The 22,064-nt window shown below is 45.1% G+C and overlaps 1 protein-coding gene across 1 annotated transcript in view; it reads right to left on the bottom strand.

Moving 5' to 3' along the window:
* Positions 1–208: 208 nt before the first annotated feature.
* The window catches only part of LOC144694773 (NACHT, LRR and PYD domains-containing protein 3-like), a 60,959-nt gene continuing 39,103 nt past the window's right edge, over positions 209–22,064 (bottom strand). The window contains exons 9-14 of the mRNA XM_078565350.1: positions 16,768–16,938; positions 13,902–14,072; positions 10,706–10,876; positions 8,477–8,641; positions 1,259–1,426; positions 209–330 (exon numbers count right to left, since the gene is read on the bottom strand). Of these exons, the coding sequence (XP_078421476.1) occupies positions 228–330; positions 1,259–1,426; positions 8,477–8,641; positions 10,706–10,876; positions 13,902–14,072; positions 16,768–16,938 (949 nt within the window). The 3' untranslated portion in view covers positions 209–227. The remainder of the gene's footprint in view (positions 331–1,258; positions 1,427–8,476; positions 8,642–10,705; positions 10,877–13,901; positions 14,073–16,767; positions 16,939–22,064) is intronic.

Here is a 22,064-nt window from a genome sequence, read left to right as displayed (position 1 = left end):
GTTCTGTTGAAGGGTCATGTTGGACTCGAAACGTCAACTCTTTTCTTCTCCACCGATGCTGCCAGACCTGCTGAGTTTTTCCAGGTAATTCTGTTTTTGTTTTGGATTTCCAGCATCCACAGTAGCTTTTTGTTTTTATCAATAGGATTTAAACCTGGAGCGCGGCCGGTTAAAGGGGAGGGACTGAAACTCTGTTAAAAATGTTCATCTAATGAGAACAGGAATGTTTATCGATCCAAAGGTTCACATTTCACACTCAGTCCAGGTCTGTATCCCCGCAGCGACTTCAGCTGATTTTCTCCATTTGGACTGAACCGATTGCCCCGCAGCCTGAAACAGATTAAAGATTAAACAGGAATAAACAGATTGAACAACAGTGTCAAAAACAGGGAGACTGGAGTTAATGGGCCAAATCTCCTGCTCACTGGGTCAGCAGAGACCAGACATATGGCTGAAGATGGGCAGCGGGTCCCTGGGATGTCCTGACTCACGGGCCTACGTGGGAATTGCCCCAGAGGTTTAAATTTCCACTGGGCAATACCCCTGCTGCCCGGGACCCTGTATGAATGTCTCTGACCCTGGGTTAGAATCGGAGACTTGGGACAAATCCACAGGACTTACCCGGGTAGTTACCCAGGAAATGTTAAGACTGTAAATCCCGGTCTAATACCCGGGTAACTCCACACCCGAGTCCCCCAATCACCCACCCCCACCCCCCGCTGACCATCATACTACACCCACACTACCCGATTAACCCCTCCAAACACCCCCACCCCCAATGACCATCATACTACACCCACACTACCCGATTAAGCCCTCCAACCACTCCCACCCCCCGCTGACCATCATACTACACCCACACTACCCGATTAACCCCTCCAACCACCCCCACCAACCCGACTACCTCCTGACCCTCCCAACTCTGTCCTTGACCAAATCTGACTAAACCCCCGGCTTTACAGCCCGACCCAACAACGCCGCTGACCCAGCCCCATTAGCCGTCAACTTGACCGCATTAACCCCCCCCGACCCCACCGACCCCACCACTCTCCCCTGACCCGACTATACCGCTCGGATGGAGCTCCCCGGGGCGGGGAGGTCCCGGGAGGAAAATGAAGCAGTTTCAGTTTGGGAGAATCTTGTCGAGCAGCGGCAATCCGCTTTTCATTGCTGCTGTTTGATAGATTCAGGACCATTTATATTTTAAAATCCCATTTATATTTTAATTATTACATTAAAAACTAACACAAACACTCACTCGATCAGGTTCAGAGTCCTGCAGGTCAGGATGAGGCGGCGGAGAGCGGGGACAGATTGGTCTGTGAGGGAGTTTTCTGCCAGGTTCAGATCCGTCAGTGACCGGTTTGGACTGAGAGCGGAGGCGAGATCCTCGGCACAAGAATCAGTGAGACGGTTACCACGTAGACTAAGGACAGCGGGAGAAAAATAACAGGAATCAGGGTAAATCCACGGTGTTTTAACAAATACTATTAATAATAATATACAGTAAAAGGCATTTCAAAAGCACAACATCCATTTATAAAGGAAAAAGAAAACACTATTAATGCTGCAAATTATATATATAAATATAATATACTGGAAATACTCAGCAGATCAGGCAAGTATTTGTGAAGAGAGAAACAGAGTTAAACATAGAATCATAGGAAATAGGAGCAGGAGTAGGCCATTCGGCCCTTCGAGCCTGCTCCGCCATTCATTATGATTATGGCTGATCATCCAACTCAATAGCCTGCTCCTGCTTTCTCCCCATATCCTTTGATCCCTTTCGCCCCAAGAGCTATATCTAACTCCTTCTTGAAAACATACAATGCTTTTGGCCTCAACTACTTTCTGTGGTAGTGAATTCCACAGGCTCACCACTCTCTGGGTGAATAAATTTCTCCTCATCTCAGTCCTAAATGGTCTACCCCGTATCCTCAGACTGTGACCCCTGATTCTGGGCTCCCCCACCATCGGGAACATCCTTCCTGCATCTACCCTGTCTAGTCCTCTTAGAATTTTATATCTCTCTCTGAGATCCCCCATCATTCTTCTGAACTCCAGCGAAAATAATCCTAACCAACTCAATCTTTCCTCATATGTCAGTCCCGCCATCCCAGGAATTGGTCTGGTAAACCTTCGCTGCACTCCCTCTATAGCAAGAACATCCTTCCTCAGATAAGGAGTCCAAAACTGCACAAAATATCCCAGGTGTGGTCTCCCCAAGGCCCCGTATAATTGCAGAAAGACATCCCTGTTCCTTTACTCGAATCCTCTGGCTATGAAGCCCGACACACCATTTGCCTTCTTTACCGCCTGCTGCACCTGCATGCTTACCTTCAGCGACTGGTGTACGAGAACACCCAGGTCTCATTGCACATTCCCCTCTCTCAATTTATAGCCATTCAGATATTCTGCCTTCTTGCTTTTGCTACCAAAGTGGATAACCTCACATTTAGCCACATTGTACTGCATCTGCCATGCATTTGCCCACTCACTCAGCTTGTCCAAATCACACTGAAGCATCTCTCCATCCTCCTCAAAGCTCACCCTCCCACCCAGCTTTGTGTCATTTGCAGATTTGGAGATATTACATTTAGTTCCCTCATTTAAATGATGAATATATATTGCGAATAGCTGTGGTCCCAGCACCGATCCCTGCGGTACCCCACTAGTCACTGCATGCCATTCAGAAAAAGATCAGTTTATTCCTACTCTTTGTTTCCTGTCTTTCAACAATTTTTGATCCATCTCAAATCACTACCCCGCTTTAATTTTACATGCTAATCTCTTAGGCTGGACTTTGTCAAAAGCCTTCTGAATGTCAAACCACACCCACTGGCTCCCCCTCATCAACTCTACTGGTTACATCCTCGAAAAATTCTAGTAGATTTGTGAAGCATGATTTCCCTTTCGTAAATCCATGCTGACTCTGTCCGATCCTGCTACTGTTTCCCAAGTGCTCAGCTATTAAATCTTTTATAATGGACTCTAGAATTTTCCCCACTACTGACGTCAGGCTGACTGGTCTATAATTCCCTGTTTTCTCTCTACCTCCCTTTTTAAGTAGTGGGGTTACATTAGCTACCCTCCAATCTGTAGGAACTGTTCCAGAGTCTATAGAATCTCGGAAGATGACCACCAATTCATCCACTGTTTCTCGGGCCATTTCCTTAAGTACACTGGGATGTAGATTATCAGGCCCTGGGGATTTATCGGCCTTCAATCCCATCAATTTCCCCAACTCCATTTCCCTAATAATGCTGATCTCTTTCAGTTCCTCCCATTCACTAAATCCTGTGTTCTCCAACATTTCTGGTATGTTATTTGTGTCCTCCTTTGTGAAGACATAAATAAAGTATGTATTTAGTTGGTCGGCCACTTCTTTGTTCCCCATTATAAATTCCACTGTTTTTGACTGTGAGGGACCGACATTTGTCTTCATTAATTTTTTTTCTCTTCACATACCTATAGAAACTTTTACAGTCTGTTTTTATGTTCCCCTCAAGCTTACTCTCGTACTCTATTTTCTCCTTCTTAATCAATCCTTTGGCCCTCATTTGCTAAATTCTAAACTGCTCCCAATCCTCAGGTCTGTTGTTTTCTCTGGCCAATTTGTATGCCTGTTCCTTGGATCTAATACTATCTCTAATTTCCCTTGTAAGCCATGGTTTGGCCACCTTTCCTGTTTTACTTCTGCACACGACAGGAATAAACAATTGTTGTAGTTCACCCACGCGCTCTTTGAACGTTTGCCATTGCTTATCCACCGTCACCCCTTTAAGTAACGTTTTCCCAATACATCATAGCCAACTCGCCCCTCATATCATTGTAGTTTCCTTTATTAAGATTCAGGACCTAGTCTCAGTATCAACTGCTTCACTCTCCATCTTGATGAAGAATTCTATCATATTAAAGTCGGAGCTGTTATTAGAACTGGGAAATAGCAGTGAATTGACAGGGTTTAAGCTACGGTGTTTGGGGGATTGGGGCAAGGAGAGAACAGAATGGGATTTGTGGTGTGATTAACTGACAAAAGGGATGATGGTGCAAGACAGCAGCACAGTATCTCCATGTCACTCGGTGGGGGAACATGGGATGGTCCGTGACTCAGGGATGAAGTTTGTGGTCGGGTTGAGGATAATGGCTGTGATCTTGCTGGAAACTATGAAGGCAACATCCCTGGTTTACTGATGTCTCCCTGGAAGCGCTTCTCCAGGCTGCTCGGGCTCGGAGGGAGGTCTTGTTCCCTCAGGACGGGAGGAGGAGATCGGCCCAGTCAATCCAAGCAAGCCTGGGTGGAGATTGCTGAGGGGGTGAGCAGGTGTGGGGCACGTGGTTGTAGTGACACAATCGGATCAATACCCTGATGTATTCTGGCAAAGTGAGTGCAGCAAACAGTGTTAAACGTACACTCTTATACGTGACTAAGGATGCCCAGGTAGCAGCATTGACTGTCAGAGACATGTCAGCCTCTCTGTGGAAGGCCCTGGCCAGTGAGAGTTGACCCTGCGCTGCCCAGACTGAGTGGCCACATGCAGGAAGCATCTCTGTGGTGACATGATGGACAGCCAGGCTGACATCAGCATAGACTAATGTGTATCTTTGATTGGTGAGTAACCATAGAAATGTATGTGCTTGTAGAAGAGAGCACATGATGTCAGGGAAGGAGCCACTAAGAGTGCTGGTGTCCTGATCTTGCCATCCTTACACCAATGGAAGATGAAGTGCTGCAGCTGAGAGTCCTGAAGGCAGGGCGGATGGTTGGTGGAGCTGAGAGATCGAGTGGCCTAATTAACGGGCACAGGAGAGCCTCTGGGGTCCACAAAACATAATGCTTCTCTATCCATCACTGGTCACAGATTGTAGTCTGAAGAACGTGTTGGAATAAGAACTGAATAACTAGGAGCAGGAGTAGGCCATTCAGCCCCGAAGCCTTCTCCGTCATTTGATAAGATGATGGCCGATCTGATTCTGGCTGATCTGATTCTGGCCTGAACTCTGCTTTCCTGTTGGTCTGCAGTAATCCTCGATTCTCTTGTCAATCAAAAATCCACCTTAACTCAGCCTTGAATATATTCAATGACCCAGCCTCCATTCGCCTCTTGGGAAGAGAATTCCACAGACCAACTAAATTTCTTCTCTTCTCAGTCTTAAATGGGAGACCGCTATTTTTTTAAACAGTGTCCCTTAATTCTACTCCCACAAGAGGAAAGATCCTCTCAGCATACACCCTGTCAAGTCCCCTCAGGATCTTGTATGTTCAATAAGATCACCTCTCAGCCTCCTGAACACCAACAGGTATAGGCCCAATCTGCTTAACTTTTCATCATAAAATAAACCCCTTCATCCCAGCAATCAGTTGAGTGAAGCTTCTCTGAACTGATTCTCATGCAATTACACCCTTTCTTAATTAAATAGACCAAAACTGTATAGTTTACTCCAGATGCTGTCTGACAAAGGTCCTGTATAGCTGCAGCAAAACTTCCCTACTTTTACAATGCATTCCCCTTGCAATAAAAACATATGAAATAGGGGCAGGAGCCAGCTATTCAGCCCTTCGAGCCCACAGAGCTACAGAATTTTGAAATATGATCACCAATGCATCTACAATCTCTGCAGCCACTTCCTTCAACACTCTGGGATGTAGATCATCAGGTTCAGGGGATTTATCTACTTTAGGTCCCAGTAATTTCTCTAATAACTTTTTTTAACAAATATTAATATCTTGCAGTTCCTCGTTTACATTAGTCCCTTGATTCTCCTTTATTTCTGAGTGATTTTTAGTATTTTTCTCTGTGAAGACAGACACAAAGTATTTGTTTAATTTCTCTGCCATTTCCTTATTCCGCACTGTAAATTTTCCTGACTTTGTTTGAAATGGACCCACATTTATTTTTACTAATATTTTCCTTTTTACATACCTACAGAAGCATTTACAATCAGTCTTTGTGTTTCTTGCTAGTTTACTCTCATATTCTATCTTTTCTTTCTTAATCCATTTCTATGTCCTCCTCTGCAGATTTCTGAAATGCTCCCAATTCGCAGGCTTTCCTTTTTCTGGCAACTTTATACATCTCTTCCCTTGATCTAATACAATTCTTGATTTCTTTTGTTGGGATACGTTGGTTGCTGGGTTTTTCTGCATCAAAGGAATGTATTTTTGTTGTAAACACGTCACATTTCAAAGCCTCGAATGGAGGATTGGGGTAAAGACACCTCTGAGATTCACACTCAGGAGCTTCTGTTTACTTGACAGTCGTTGGAACTGCTTTATCCACAGCATCCACATAAACGCCAGCATACCAATTGTCTTCCTAACTCCACTGCATGCCTAGCGATCCATGGACTGGGACGCCCAGATCCCTCAGTACCGTACAGTCTGCAGTCTTTCTCCATTCAGGTAAGATACTGCTTTTCTATTCTTACAGCCAAAGAGGACAAATTCACATTGTCTCATTAAACTCAATCTGCCAATTTTTTGCGGATTTAACCGATCTAAATCCCTTTGTAGACTCTTTATGTCCAAGTAACTTGACAACTTACTTTCCTACCTTTGTACCATCGGAAAATTTAGCTACCATGCATTCAGTTCCTTCACCCAAGTAATTTACACAGGTACCTGGAAAAACTCAGCAGGTCTGACAGCATCTGCAGGGAGGGACACAATTGACATTTCAAGTCTGGATGCTCCTTCATCAGAGCAAAGACAGAAAGAAATGAGATGAAATACCGCAATTCTATATGTCTTAGTTCTGATGATGGGTCATCCAGACTCGAAACATCAACTGTGTCCCTCTCTGCAGATGCTGTCAGACCTGCTGAGTTTTTCCAGCTAATTTCGTTTTTGTTCTAGATTTCCAGCATCCGCAGTATTTTGCTTTTAATTTACACAGGTATTTGAGGCCCCAGCACTGACCTTTGTGTCACTCCACTAGTACCAGTTTGCCAAACCAAAAATGACCCTTTACCCCAACTCTGTTTGCTGTTAGCTAATCAATTGTCTATACATACCAATATGCTACCACCTGCATAACAAATTCTTATCCTGTATAGTAACCTATGATGTGACACCTTATCAAATTGCTTTTGGAAATCCAAGTGCACCAAATCTACAGATTCTCCTTAAATAATTTTCATGTTACTTCCTCAAAGAAATCTAATCCATTCGCCCCATGTGATTTTCAATCCGCTGGGCCTTCCACGAATCTAGGGAATTTTGGAAGATCACAACCAATGTATCTACTATGTCTGCAGCCACTTCCTTTAAGACCCTATGATGAAAGCCATCAAGTCAAGGGAATTATTAAACTTTGGATCTAATAGTTTCCCTAATACCTTTTCCCTCAGAACCCTGATTGTTTTAAGTTCCTCCTTTCTTTTTACCTCTTGATGCTCAAGTATTCTTGGGATGTTTCTTGTGTCTTCCACAGTGAAAAGAAACACAAATACCTGTTCAACGCTTCTGCCATTTCCTCATTTCCCAGTACTAGTTTCCTGGCCTCATTTTCTAAGGGACCTATGCACACTTTAGCATTCATTTCCTATATAAATATTTGGAGAACCTCTATCAGCTTTTATACTTCTAACTGGCTTTCTCTCATACTCTGCTGATAAAAGGCACCTTTACTATGATGTCATTAATTAATCCAGTCTCATTGAACATTCCCAGGTCTAAAATAGCCGTTCTGTGGCTGTCACTGGAACATACTCACTAGGAAACTGTCTTGAATACACTCTACGAACTCATCTTCCAGGCAACCTTTGCCATTCTGCTTCATCCAATATGTATGAAGATTAAAATAACCCGCGATTATTGCAGCACCATTCTTACAGGCACACATTATTTTTTCCTGTATATTCTGTCCGAAAGTGTGAAGGTATTAGGGGCCTATAAGCTACTCCCACATGGACTGCTGCGGTTCAAGAAGGCAGCTCACCACAACTTTCCCAAGGACAATTAGGGACGGGCAATTAATGTTGGCCTAGCCAGTGATGCCTGGATACCATGATTAAATAAAAAAAGTGACATTTTAGCGTTGCTAATACTTATTTCTACTCAAACTAATTCTGCTTCTTGATCTTCTGAACTAAGGTCATCTCTGAGTACTGTACTAATGTCATCACTTATTAATAAAGCAACCCCACCAACTTTTCCTCGCTTCTGCCATCTAATCACTTTTCTCTTTTTCCCAAATCAATGGCCACAGGGTCCGGGGACAGAAACCCAACTCTGAGGAGGAGGGGAGACCTCGCAATATTCCCTCACACCCGAGACACAAAGATCTTTGGGACTGGCATCCCATAGCCTAGGGTTCAGAGAGAGAGAAATAACATGAATCAAATAAATGTTTCTTTTTATTCATAGCTAACACTAATAATAATGGACAGTGTTTTTAATACTAGTAACAGTGCTCAAATATATTGTTAAATATTAAGTTATTCTAAACACAATCTCACACTGTCTCGTACTTACTTCAGTTTCTGTATTTTACAGTCTGATCCCCTCAGAGCTACAGACAGTTGTTTCATTGCTGAATCTCCCAGTTTGTTTTTACCCAGGTTCAGGTCTGTCAGTGAGCGATTAAAAACAAAGGCAAGGTCCTCAGCACAAGAATCTGTCAAATCGGTGCCCCATAGACTGGGGGGTGGGGGGAGGGTTCAAGAGAGAAAAAATAACAGGAATCAGAATAAATTTCCAGTTTTTTTCAAAGAACGTAACTAATTAAAATAATAATATACAGTGTGAAACATTCAAAAAACACAACTTCAAAACATAAAAGCAATCTCTAATTGATGCTGTGGATGTGAAATATAAAGGAATGTTCTGTAAATAGTCAGCCTGGGAGACAGTATCTGTGAAGGGAGAAACAGATCCCAGAGTCCCGCAGGCGGGCGCGTGCCTGACCCAAGCAGGCGGGGAATCGCGCGAGATGATGTCGGATGAGCGTCCTGACATCATCGCGCACTCGTGCGATATTTCGCTTGGCGGGCAAACGTTGAAGAGCTCCCGCAGACAGTGAAGCGGGAAATTAAACCCATTAACGTCCCAATTGTCAGCGGGTTTTCGTGGCCCATCCAACCTTACATTGGGGGACCAGCCAATCGACCAGGCGACCTTTACATTCTTGATGAAACCTCATCCAAGGGAGGGATGAAATCTCTGTTAGGATTTAAAATAAAAATAAATATCTGGGGCCTGTTTTTTTTGTGAGGCCTGTTTTCAGGTGCTTGATTTTGCTGCATGGACAGTTTTGCAGCACTTTTGTGCTTTATTTTATTATTTGGAGGTCTGCAGCTCTCTGAGGCATCTGTCTGTCTTCAGGGAGCTCACTGGAAGCGATCCCCAGCACTTACAGTGAGGTTGGTGCCGCCCTCTTCCCTCCCCCAGCGGCAGTGCTGAGCCTTTCCCCGGGTACGCTTCACACTGGCTGCCTCTCAATTGGCCAAGCAGCGTAAGATCATGGTCGCGGGGCTGATCGGGCAGAAGCGCATTTCACATCCTCTCCCAGGCTCCCCGATCGTGCACCCAACAAGGGAAAAAATCAGGCCAGGTTAATGTTTCAGTTTGATGAGTTTACATTAGAACTGGGAAAAGCAGCGTCTTGACTGGTTTTAAGTGACAGTAAATTGTGGGGTGGGGGGATTGCAAAATGGAAGTGCACCGATTATTAACGTGACAAAACTGGTGAGGGTACAAAACAAATCACGGGACTCCACACCTTAAACCCGTGTCACTCGTGTGTGGACATGGAGGGAGGATGGTAAAGGAATGGAGTTTGTGGTGGGGAGAAAGATAATGGCTGTGAGGTCAGTACACAGTGTTAGCCTTACAGCCTTATATGTGACTAAGGATAAAAGTGAACTTGGTCAAAAGGTCTTGCCCACCCAGCCACTGGCAATGCCCAGGCAGCAGCATTGGCTGTCAGAAGCATGTCAGCCTCTCTGTGGAGAGCCCCGGTCAGTCAGAGTTGTCTCCTGTGCTGCCGTGACTCAGTGGGTGCGAGCAGGAAGCATCCCTGTGTCTCCATGATGGACAGTCAGGCTGTCACCAGCGTAGGCTCGTGTATGTCTTTGATGGGTGAGTAACAATGGACAGTTACGTGCTTGTAGAAGAGAGCACACAATGTCGGGGAATGATCCAAGATGGGTGGCTAGTCCAGATCTTGTCATCCTTAAACCAATGGAAGATGAAATGCTGGAGCTGGGAGATTGGAAGCAGGGCAGACAATCACTGACGGTGAGATGGTTGTGGAGCTGAGAGAGTGAATGGCCTAATGGATGGACACAGGAGAGCCTATGGAGACCACAAAACATAGTGATCATGTAACAGTCCCTAGTCACATGGAGTGGTATGAAGGCAATGTTGGGATGTGCATTGCCCTATAATCACTCTCCTTCCTCTCACAAATCAAGGGCTCTGATTGGGGGACAGCCGTCCACCTCTGAGGAGGAGGAGAGGACCTCTGGGTGCACCGTCACATTATTCCCCCACACCCTCGGCACAAAAATCCCACAGACTGGGGGTTAGAGAGAGAGAAATAACAGGAGGCAGAGTAAATGCAGTTTCATTTTCATTAATAACATTATCACTGACAGTAATAATAATGGACAGTGTTTATTTATTTTTCTAATAACACTGCTGAAAATGTACTGTTAGACATTCAGTTATTATCAACATAATCTCACACAGTTTGGTACTTACCCCAGTCTCTGTATTTTACAGCCCGAGGTCCTCAGAGCCACAGACAGTAGTTTCACGCCTGAGTCTCCCAGTCGATTAAAACTCAGGTCCAGATCTGTCAGTGACTGGTTTGTACTGATCACAGAGGCAAGATCCTTGGCACAAGAATCTGTGAGATTGTTATCCTTCAGACTGGAGATAAGGGAGAGAAAACCAACAGGAATCAGAGTAAATCTCCGGTGTCCAAGGGAACACTATTAATGACAATAGTAATGTACAGTGTGAGACACTCCATTATATTGAGGGAAAATACTATTGATGATGAAAATCTGAAATATAAATAGAAAGTGCTGGAAATACTCAGCAAGTCAGACACTATATGTGAAGAAAGAATTAGAGATAACAGTGTGAATTTTAAGCTCACCCGCCAGGGGGTTTTTAAGCAATGGGTGAGAGTAAATTTTTTTGGGCTGGGTTTCCCACCAGCCAAGACCTTTCAGCAATTGACGCTGGGGTGGGCGGGGCCTCAGACGGGTGACATTTTACTGTTCCTGATTCTTATTTCTACTCAAACTATTTCTACATCTTGATCTTCTGATCTAAGGTCATCTCTGACTCCTGTACTCATGTCATCAGTTATTAACAGAGCAACCCCACCACCTTTTCCTAGCTTCTGCCATCTAAACACTTTTCTCTTTTAACCAAATTAATGGCCACAGTGACCGGGGACAGACACCCAACTCTGAGGAGGAGGGGAGACCTCGCAATATTCCCCTACACCCGAGACACAAAGATCTTTGGGACTGGCATCCCATAGCCTAGGGTTCAGGGAGAGAGAAATAACATGAATCAAACTAAATGTTTCTTTTTATTCATAGTTTACACTAATAATAATGGACAGTGTGTTTTAATACTAGTAACAGTGCTCAAATATATTGTTAAATATTAAGTTATTCTAAACACAATCTCACACTGTCTCGTACTTACTTCAGTTTCTGTATTTTACAGTCCGGTCCCCTCAGAGCTACAGACAGTCGTTTCACTCCTGAATTTCCCAGTTCGTTAAAATTCAGGTTCAGATCAGTCAGTGAGCGATTAAAAACAGAAGCAAGATCCTCAGCACAAGAATCTGTCAGAGCGGTATACTCTAGACTGGGGGGTGGGGGGAGGGTTCGAGAGAGAAAAAATAACAGGAATCAGAAAAATTTCCAGTTTTTTTCAAAGAACGTAACTAATTAAAATAATAATATACAGTGTGAAACATTCAAAAAACACAACTTCAAAACATAAAAGCAATCTCTAATTGATGCTGTGGATGTGAAATATAAAGGAATGTTCTGTAAATAGTCAGCCTGGGAGACAGTATCTGTGAAGGGAGAAACAGATCCCAGAGTCCCGCAGGCGGGCGCGTGCCTGACCCAAGCAGGCGGGGAATCGCGCGAGATGATGTCGGATGAGCGTCCTGACTTCATCGCGCACTCGTGCGATATTTCGCTTGGCGGGCACGCGCAAACGTTGAAGAGCTCCCGCGGACAATGAAGCGGGAAATTAAACCCATTAACGTCCCAATTGTCAGCGGGTTTTCGTGGCCCATCCAACCTGACGTTGGGGGACCAGCCAATCGACCAGGCGACCTTTACATTCTTGATGAAACCTCATCCAAGGGAGGGATGAAATCTCCGTTAGGATTTATATTAAAAATAAATATCTGGGGCCTGTGTTTTTTTTTGTGAGGCTTGTTTTCAGGTGCTTGATTTTGCTGCAGGGACAGTTTGCAGCACTTTTGTGCTTTATTTTATTATTTGGGGGTCTGCAGCTCTCTGAGGCATCTGTCTGCCTTCAGGGAGCTCACTGGAAGCGCTCCCCAGCACTCACAGTGAGGTTGGTGCCGCCCTCTTCCCTCCCCCAGCGGCAGTGCTGAGCCTTTCCCCGGGTACGCTTCACACTGGCTGCCTCTCAATTGGCCAAGCAGCATAAGATCATGGTCGCGGGGCTGATCGGGTAGAAGCGCATTTCACATCTGCTCCCAGGCTCCCTGATCGTGCACCCAACAAGGGAAAAAATCAGGCCAGGTTAATGTTTCAGTTTGATGAGTTTACATTAGAACTGGGAAAAGCAACGTCTTGACTGGTTTTAAATGACACTAAATTGGAGGGGTGGGGGGATTGCAAAATGGAAGTGCACCGATTATTAACGTGACAAAACTGGTGAGGGTACAAAACAAATCACGGGACTCCACACCTTAAACCCGTGTCACTCATGTGTGGACATGGAGGGAGGATGGTAAAGGAATGGAGTTTGTGGTGGGGAGAAAGATAATGGCTGTGAGGTCAGTACACAGTGTTAGCCTTACAGCCTTATATGTGACTAAGGATAAAAGTGAACTTGGTCAAAAGGACTTGCCCACCCAGCCACTGGCAATGCCCAGGCAGCAGCATTGGCTGTCAGAAGCATGTCAGCCTCTCTGTGGAGAGCCCCGGTCAGTCAGAGTTGACTCCTGTGCTGCCGTGACTCAGTGGGTGCGAGCAGGAAGCATCCCTGTGTCTCCATGATGGACAGTCAGGCTGTCACCAGCGTAGGCTCGTGTATGTCTTTGATGGGTGAGTAACAATGGACAGTTACGTGCTTGTAGAAGAGAGCACACAATGTCGGGGAATGATCCAAGATGGGTGGCTAGTCCAGATCTTGTCATCCTTAAACCAATGGAAGATGAAATGCTGGAGCTGGAGATTGGAAGCAGGGCGGACAATCACTGACGGTGAGATGGTTGTGGAGCTGAGAGAGTGAATGGCCTAATGGATGGACACAGGAGAGCCGATGGAGACCACAAAACATAGTGATCATGTAACAGTCCCTAGTCACATGTATGAAGGCAATGTTGGAATGTGCATTGCCCTATAATCACTCTCCTCCCTCTCACAAATCAAGGGCTCTGATTGGGGGACAGCCGTCCACCTCTGAGGAGGAGAAGAGGACCTCTGGGTGCACCATCACATTATTCCCCAACACCCTCGGCACAAAAATCCCACAGACTGGGGGTTAGAGAGAGAGAAATAACAGGAGGCAGAGGAAATGCAGTTTCGTCTTCATTAATTACATTATCACTGACAGTAATAATAATGGACAGTGTTTATTTATTTTTCTAATAACACTGCTGAAAATGTACTGTTAGACATTCAGTTATTATCACCATAATCTCACACAGTTTGGTACTTACCCCAGTCTCTGTATTTTACAGCCCAAGTTCCTCAGAGCCACAGACAGTAGTTTCACTCCTGAGTCTCCCAGTGGATTAGCACCCAGGTCCAGATCTGTCAGTGACTGGTTTGTACTGATCACAGAGGCAAGATCCTTGGCACAAGAATCTGTGAGATTGTTATCCTTCAGACTGGAGATAAGGGAGAGAAAACCAACAGGAATCAGAGTAAATCTCCGGTGTCCGAGGGAACACTATTAATGACAATAGTAATGTACAGTGTGAGACACTCCATTATATAGAGGGAAAATACTATTGATGATGAAAATCTGAAATATAAATAGAAAATGCTGGAAATACTCAGCAAGTCAGACACTCTATGTGAAGAAAGAATTAGAGATAACAGTGTGAATTTTAAGCTCACCCGCCAGGGGGTTTTTAAGCAATGGGTGAGAGTAAAATTTTTGGGCTGGGTTTCCCACCAGCCGAGACCTCTCAGCGATTGACGCTGGGGTGGGCGGGGCCTCAGACGGACCACCCGCCCTCACCCCAGTTGAGGCCCTTAAGTGGCCAATTATTGATCACCTGAGGGCCCTCTCCCACCCAGCCTCAATTTTTAGGTTGGAGGGAGGCGTTCCTGGGTCTGGTGGAAGCCCAAAAATAACCGGATTCAGGCCTTTGGCGGAAGGGGCCGGGGACAGGGAGGTGTCTCCATCAGAAGCCCACCTTTTAACCTCGGGCATCCCCCATCCCCCCCTCTCCCAGCTGCCCCACGAAGGTCCAGTGGATGCAGCACCTCCCTCCAGCCCTCAGTCCCTGACACCCCAATCACCTACTGTCCAGCCCTCAGGCCTCCCCTATCCTCCCCATCCTGAGACCCCCAAAACTTCCCTTTTCCTGGACTCCCAGGACTGAGGCTGTGGGGAGTGCATGCAGTCTGAGTCCTGTCCACAGCAGCTTCTGGCACTGCATGAACTAGAGAACTGCCGGCCAATCTGATAGTCTAGCAGGTCTCAGAGACAGGACTTCCTCCCAAGTGAGGGGTGGAAGTCCTGCCTGCAGCCAATTAACACTCATTGGAGTGTGAAATCTCCTTGGGACAGACAATGTTGGAGGAGATGTGTTCCCCACCGAATCTTCGAATGGCGGGATGGGAAACACCACCATCCTAAAAATCCTGGCCCAGGTATCAGTTTGTTAACCTTCATCAGAACTGGGAAAAAGCCAGGACTTGACAGGTTTTAACCGACAGGGAAATGGGGGAGAGGGAGGTAAGAAAGGAACCAAATGGAAGTGCAGGAGTGATTAAATGACAAAGGGATGATGGTGCATGAAGGACAGCAATCATTAACTCCGGGTGTGAGACTTTGCTTTTTGAGAGCCAAGTTGCAGCATGTTCCAGGTGACTATTAACACCTGAGTGGGAAAACTGGTTTGGCGTCTGCTAACATTATAATCTGACAATGGGACAGATAAGCCTGTATGGGTCAACCATCAGCAGGAACAAGCTGGCCTTTGTGCCTCTTGATTAAAGATCAAACACTGTTTAAAGTGAGTGAGAACATAAGCTAACAAGATCAGCCAAGTTGGCCACCAGAGAAAGAGCAATCCCCATTTTGTGCAGAGGGCTGTATAAGTATGAACTGAGATCTGCAATATAATACACACACCTGCAGCCAGAGACAGTCACCGGAAGCAGGATCTACATCCTCACCTGAAGACCAGCCGAGGGGAGATTGTAAGTGTTATACTAGCAGCTTTGGGAATAGCTAGCTCAGAGAGGGGTAGTCTAGGGACATGATGTCTCATATATATCACATGTGCGACTAAGTGTAAGCTTACTGTAAATGGAAGTAAAGTAGGAACAGTTCAGTACAGATTGAGAGTTGATTCTGAATCACACATTTGTGTTGTTCTGTTGGGTGTTGAACCACGTCATACTCGCTGTAATTCTAGGGTCACAGCCTCAAAGGGATAATTTCCCTGCTTGCAAGACAAAATCACAGCATCCCCAAGTCCTTGCCCTGGTTCGCTAGAGGACATGGAGCGTCAGTGATCAGGGGATGGAGGTTGTGGTGGGGATGAGGATAATGGCCGTGAGTGCTGCACACAAGGTGAAGCTGACAGCTTCACTTATGACTTATGATGAAAGTGAAATTGGTAGAAAGCTCATCCCCACCCAGCCACTGGCAATGCCCAGGCAGCAGCATTGGCTGTTAGAGACATGTCAACCTCTCTGGAGGGCCCAGTCACAGTTGATTTGTGACGACCAAATGGCTCCATGCAGGACCCATCCCTGTGGTGTCATGATGGACAGTCAGGATGCACCATCTTAGGCTCATTCTGGACTTTGATGGAAGGTGAAGGGCTGGAGCTGGGAAGCCTAGTGGCTGGGCGGCAATTACTGATGGTGAGATGGGTTGTGGAGGTGAGAGAGTGAGTGGTCTAATGGATGGACACAGGAGAGCCTCCGGTGACCACAAAACATAGTGTTCATGTGTGCATCACTGTTCACACACAATAATCTGAATGGTCTGTTGTAACGTGCTATGCCCTCGAATCACTCGTCTCGCTCTCACAAATCAAGGACTCCTGTGACCGGGGGACAGCCCACCTCTGAGGAGGAGGAGGGGTCCTCAGAGGGTGCACCATCACTTTATTCCCCAGCACTCTCAGCACAAACATCTGTGGGACTGACATCCCATAGATTGGATTAGAGACAGAAATTACATGAATCAGAGTAAATGGAGATTTTTTAAATTAATAACTTTATCACCGGCACTAATAAAATTGGACAGCGTTTATTTATTATACCAGTAACAGTGCTGACATTGTTTTGTTATATACCCTGCTGTTATAAACACAATATCACACAGTTTGTACTTACCCCAGTTTCTGTATTTTACAATCCGGATCCCTCAGAGCCTCAGACAACAGATTTACCCCTGAATCTCCCAGTTTATTATAATCAAGGTTCAGATCCGTCAGTGACCGGTTTGTACTGAGAGCAGAGGCGAGATCCTCGGCACAAGAACCTGTGAGATCGTTATAACCCAGGCTGAAGATCAGAGGGAGAAAGATAACAGGGATCAGAGTAAAGTCAGTGTTTTAAAGACCATGAATGACAATAACAATGTATAATGTGAGAAATTCAAGAAACAACTTCCATTTATCTAGAAGGTAAAATACTATTGTTGGTGTAAATCTGAAATATAAATAGAATATGCTGGAAACACTCAGCAGGTCAGGCAATATCTGTTCAGAGAGAAAAAGATTTAAATGTTTTTATCAATGCACTTTCATTAGAATTGAAAAAAAAACAAAATCTCACACAGTTACTGAATTTTACTGTTGGGTTATTGGGAGCCACAGACTGTGAAAGTTTATTCATTTTGATAGTTTATTATCTGCCGTACCAATATATTTATGGAAGTTTTACACTTTTATTACAAACTGAGAAGCTTTCAAGTTTAAAGACCTATAATGTGAATGTCTAATTAAGCTAAGCTAAAAATGTAAGAATACAATATGGGGGGAATTTTACTGCACGGGAGGGGCTGTAAAATAGGATGGGCCGTTCACAATCCATTGACTTCGGCGGGGTCTGGAAAATCCCGCTGGCGAGAGGGGCCATAAAATCCCACCATGGGAATTGTAGAACCAATAATCGTTTTGTTCATTTTTTAATTCTGATTCATGTCTTTGAGAATGACTTTAAGTGATTTTTAAAGGTATTATTCCTGAATCTTGCAGTTTGTCGTAACTCAGGTCCAGACACATCAGCCCAATTTGTGCTGAGAGGGGAGCTATGAATGTGTGAGGCTGTTACTATCCGGCTGGAGATCAGAGAGAGAAACATTTCATGAATCAGAATAAATCCGTGGTGTTTATTAATAACACTAATACTTGTAGTAATGATAATGTGCAGTATTTAATAGTGACACTATTACTGATACTCGTAATAATTTACAGCATCAGACATACAGTTATTATAAACACAATCTCACAGTCTGGTACCTTGCTGGGAGTGGGAGCGGAGCTGCGGGAGACAATTAGGATCTGAGGACTGCCTACAAATAAAGACCAGGGATTGCAGAGCGGCCGACCTTGCTGGGAGTGGGAGCGGAGCTGCAGAGGGCAGTCGGGAGCTGAGGACTGCCTACAAATAAAGACCAGGGATTGCAGAGCGGCCGACCTTGCTGGGAGTGGGAGCGGAGCTGCAGAGGGCAGTCGGGAGCTGAGGACTGCCTACAAATAAAGACCAGGGATTGCAGAGCGGCCGACCTTGCTGGGAGTGGGAGCGGAGCTGCAGGAGGCAGTCCGGAGCTGAGGAATGCCTACAAATAAAGACCAGGGATTGCAGAGCGGCCGACCTTGCTGGGAGTGGGAGCGGAGCTGCAGGGGGCAGTCGGGAGCTGAGGAATGCACCGTTTCAGCTGCTGTCAGGCAGCAGTGGGGGGGGAAGGCAATTGTGACGTCACAGGAAGCCAGTGCGTTGATTGGCCGGTAAGTGCCCAGTGGGAGGGACAGTGTGAGCGCTTAGACTGTTGTGGGAGTTAAGGTCGATCTATAAATAAAAATAACTGAGACTTTGAAATTAAAAAACCCGAAACTTTAAAACCTTAACATTAAAATTTAAACATGTATTAAAAAAATAATTGAAACAAACACCAAAAACACATACCTGTGTATTCAAGGAGCCTATAACTTTTAGCTGTCAGTGGTACCCACATTCAATAAGCACAGTAAATTGTAGCACACATAGGAATAAAGTCATTCAGTTAAGTGAACTAAATAAGATAGGGTAAAATGGCAGGACAGGTGTTACGTTGCAGCTGTGGGATGTGAGATCGCTTGGGTGCCAAGGCGATACATGACAAACATGCCTGCAGAAACTGTAAGCAGCTAGAGGAATTCCAGACCAGGCTTATTGACCTGGAAGCCGAACTGCAGGCTCTGCTCAACACAAGGGAGGGGGAGAAATGACTGGGCACTTTGTTCCAAAAGATGGTCACACCTCTTAGAATAGAATCACCTGTTTTGGTCAACAATGAGGGACAGGATGACATGGCTGTGGGCAAAACAGGTAAAGGGACCAAGCATACAGCAGAGTAGGAGCCTCAGACTTTGCAATTATCAAACAGATTTGAGGTGCTCACAACCTGTGTGGACGAAAGCGAGGCCTGCAAGGTGGATGAGCAGGCTGCCCATGGTATCATGGTACAGGAAGCCGTTCATGTGTGGATGAACAAACAGGAATGTACTTATGATAGCGCATAGTATAGTGAGGGGAATTGACACTCTTCTCTGTAGCAAGGAGTGAGGATCCAGACAGCTGTGCTCCCTACCTGGTGCCAGGGGTCAGGGCATCTATTCAGAGCTGGAGAGGAACTTGGTGGGAGGGGGAGGATCCAATTGTCGTAGACCATGTAAACGACATAGGCAGGAAAAGGAAAGAGGTTCTGCAAAGTCAGTGTGAAGATCTAGGTACCAAATTAAGAAGCACAGCCTCAAAAGTACTACTTTCTGCGATATTACCTGAGCCACGTGCAAATTGGTAGAGGGCAAATAAAATTAGAGAGATGAATGCGTGGCCCAAAGACTGGTGTGGGGAGGAATGGGTTCCGGGTTGTGGGGCACCAGCACCAGTACTGGGGAAAGTGGGGGCTGTACCATGGAACGGTCCACACCTGAACCATGCTGGGATGAGTGTTCCTGTGAATTGCGTAACTCGGGAAGTAGAGAGGGCTTTGAACCAAATGGGGTGCATGGGGAAGGGTGGGGGTGGTGAGTGAGGGATCAAACTTGGCTAGATGTAGCAAATCAAAGGGTAGAGTCAAGACAGAAAAACAAGATGATATGAGAAGTGAGGGACAGAGAATGGCAGGAAAGGCCAAAGGGAAAGGACAGAGAATACACCAACAGTCAAGACTAGATGTTACAAAGGCAAAACTATTGGCTTTGTACCTGAATGCATGGAGCATTCAAAACAGTCAATGAATTGATAGAGCACACTGAAGTAAGTAAATATGACCTGATAACCATTATGGAGACATGGCTGTAGAAAGACAAGGATTCAGTCCTGAATACTGAGGGGTGCATGACATTGAAGAAGAATAGGAAGCTAGGTAAAGGTGGAGGGGTAGCACTGGTGATCAAAGATAGCATTGGTGCAACAGTTAGAGATGACCTTGCTTCAGATCATCAGGATATCGAATCGGTTTGAGTGGGGATGAGAAATAGTAGGGGAAAAAGTCACTAGTGGGAGTGGTCTACAGGCCCCCTAACAGTAACCACAATGGAGGACAAGAAGAAATATTGGGTGGTTGCGTTAAAGGGGCGGCAATAATCATGGGTGATTTTAATCTATATATAAACTGGAAAAATCAGACTGGCAGTGTATCCTGGATGAGGAGTCCTTACAATGCTTTCGAGATAGTTTCTTAGAGCAGCATGTTCTGGAACCAACCAGGGAGCAGGTTATATTAGACTTAGTATTGTGTAACGTGACAAGATTAATTATTGACCTGAAAGTGAAGGCACAACTAAGTAGCAGCGATCACAATATGACTGTATTTTACATCCAGTTTGAAAGGAAGGAGAATGGGTCTGAGACTAGTACCTTAAATTTATATAAGGGCAACTATGTGGGCATGAAAGCTGAGCAAGCAGAAGTGAACTGGGATACTTAGCTTTAGGATATGTCGATAGAGAAACATTTAAAGGGATATTTCAGAATATTCAGAATAAGTATATTCCTACGATAAAGAAAAAAATCCTTAACTTATTTAGATAACCATCCATGGTTAAATAAAGGAGTTCAGGTAAGCATCAAACGTAAGGAAAATGCATATAAATGTGCAAAGATGAGTGGCAGGACAGATGATTGGTCAGAATATAAAGAATGGCAAAGAATGACTAAAAGGTTAATCAGGAGAAATAAATTAGCGCACGAGAGGAAGCTATCGGGAAATGTAAAAATGGACAACAGTTTCTACAGGTACTGAAAAAGAAAAAGACTAAGTAAAGTGAGTGTTGGTCCTCTAGAGAGTGACAGTGGGGAGTTATTAGTAGATAATAAGGAAATGCCGAATTAAATGAACAAATATTTTATTTCTGTGTTCACTATAGAGGATACAAAAAAACATTCCAGTAATAGCTGCAAATCAGAAGGTGAAAGGGAGAGAGGAACTTGGTGAAAATTCAATCACTAAGGAAGTGGTACAGAGTAAACTGATGGAGCTGTGGGCTGACAAGTCTCCTCACCCTGATGGACGACACCCTCGCGTCTTAAAAGAGGTGGCGAATGAGGTAGATGGTGTGTTGGTGCCAATTTTCCAAAATTCACTAGATTCTCGAAATGTTCCATCAGACTGGAAAGTTGGAAATATAACCTGTCTGTTCAAGAGGAGCGAGGCACAAAACAGGAAACTATAGGTATTTGTGGTGGGGAAGTTATAAAAATTGATCATTTAGGGGGTTATGGCTAAACACTGAGATAAACTTGGGTAATCAGGTAGAGTCAGCATGGTTTTGTGAAAGGAAAATCATGGGCTGAAAGGGATGGGGGTTGGGTGGGGTCGGGCGCGATCCCGATAGGTGCCCCAGATCGAGGCTGTGCCGCCATTTTACGTGGGCGGGACAATTAAAGCCCGCCCAGTGTGACGCACGCCCCCGAAGCGCTGAACGCTCCCTGTGGGGGCAGGGGGAGTGGGGCTGGGGTTGGATTCCCTGAGTCGGGGCCTGCGATCTTTCATACATGCGCGGGTGACAGAGGCAAAATCTCCCTGAGGCACAGAGCGGACTCACCGAGATTAATTGTGGAATGAAAGTTTTTATTAAAGACACAAAAAGTTATTTAGATATGTCCCCTCATGTGACAGCATTTATCAAATGTTTAAAAATGTTTCATTTAATTACTAAACCCTTCATAAAACCTCATCCCGCCCATGGATGGGGTTTCATGAAAAATGTGAAGGCCACCTGGACTCTTTGCCTGCCCCCCAACCTTAAGGTTGGACAGGCAGCATTCTGAACTACTTTAATTACTTTCTCAATGGCCTCAATAGGCCTTTGACAGTTTGGCTGCGCACCCGTCAAACTGAAAATCTAAATAGCGCGCGGTGACTCCGAGATTCCCGTCCGATGTCACCGTGCGTCATTTTATTCGACGGAGAGCAGGCC

The sequence above is a fragment of the Cetorhinus maximus genome, chromosome 20, assembly GCF_964194155.1.
Source record: "Cetorhinus maximus chromosome 20, sCetMax3.hap1.1, whole genome shotgun sequence".
Classification (NCBI taxonomy): Eukaryota; Metazoa; Chordata; class Chondrichthyes; order Lamniformes; family Cetorhinidae; genus Cetorhinus; species Cetorhinus maximus.
This window is presented reverse-complemented; position numbering and strand designations above follow the sequence as displayed.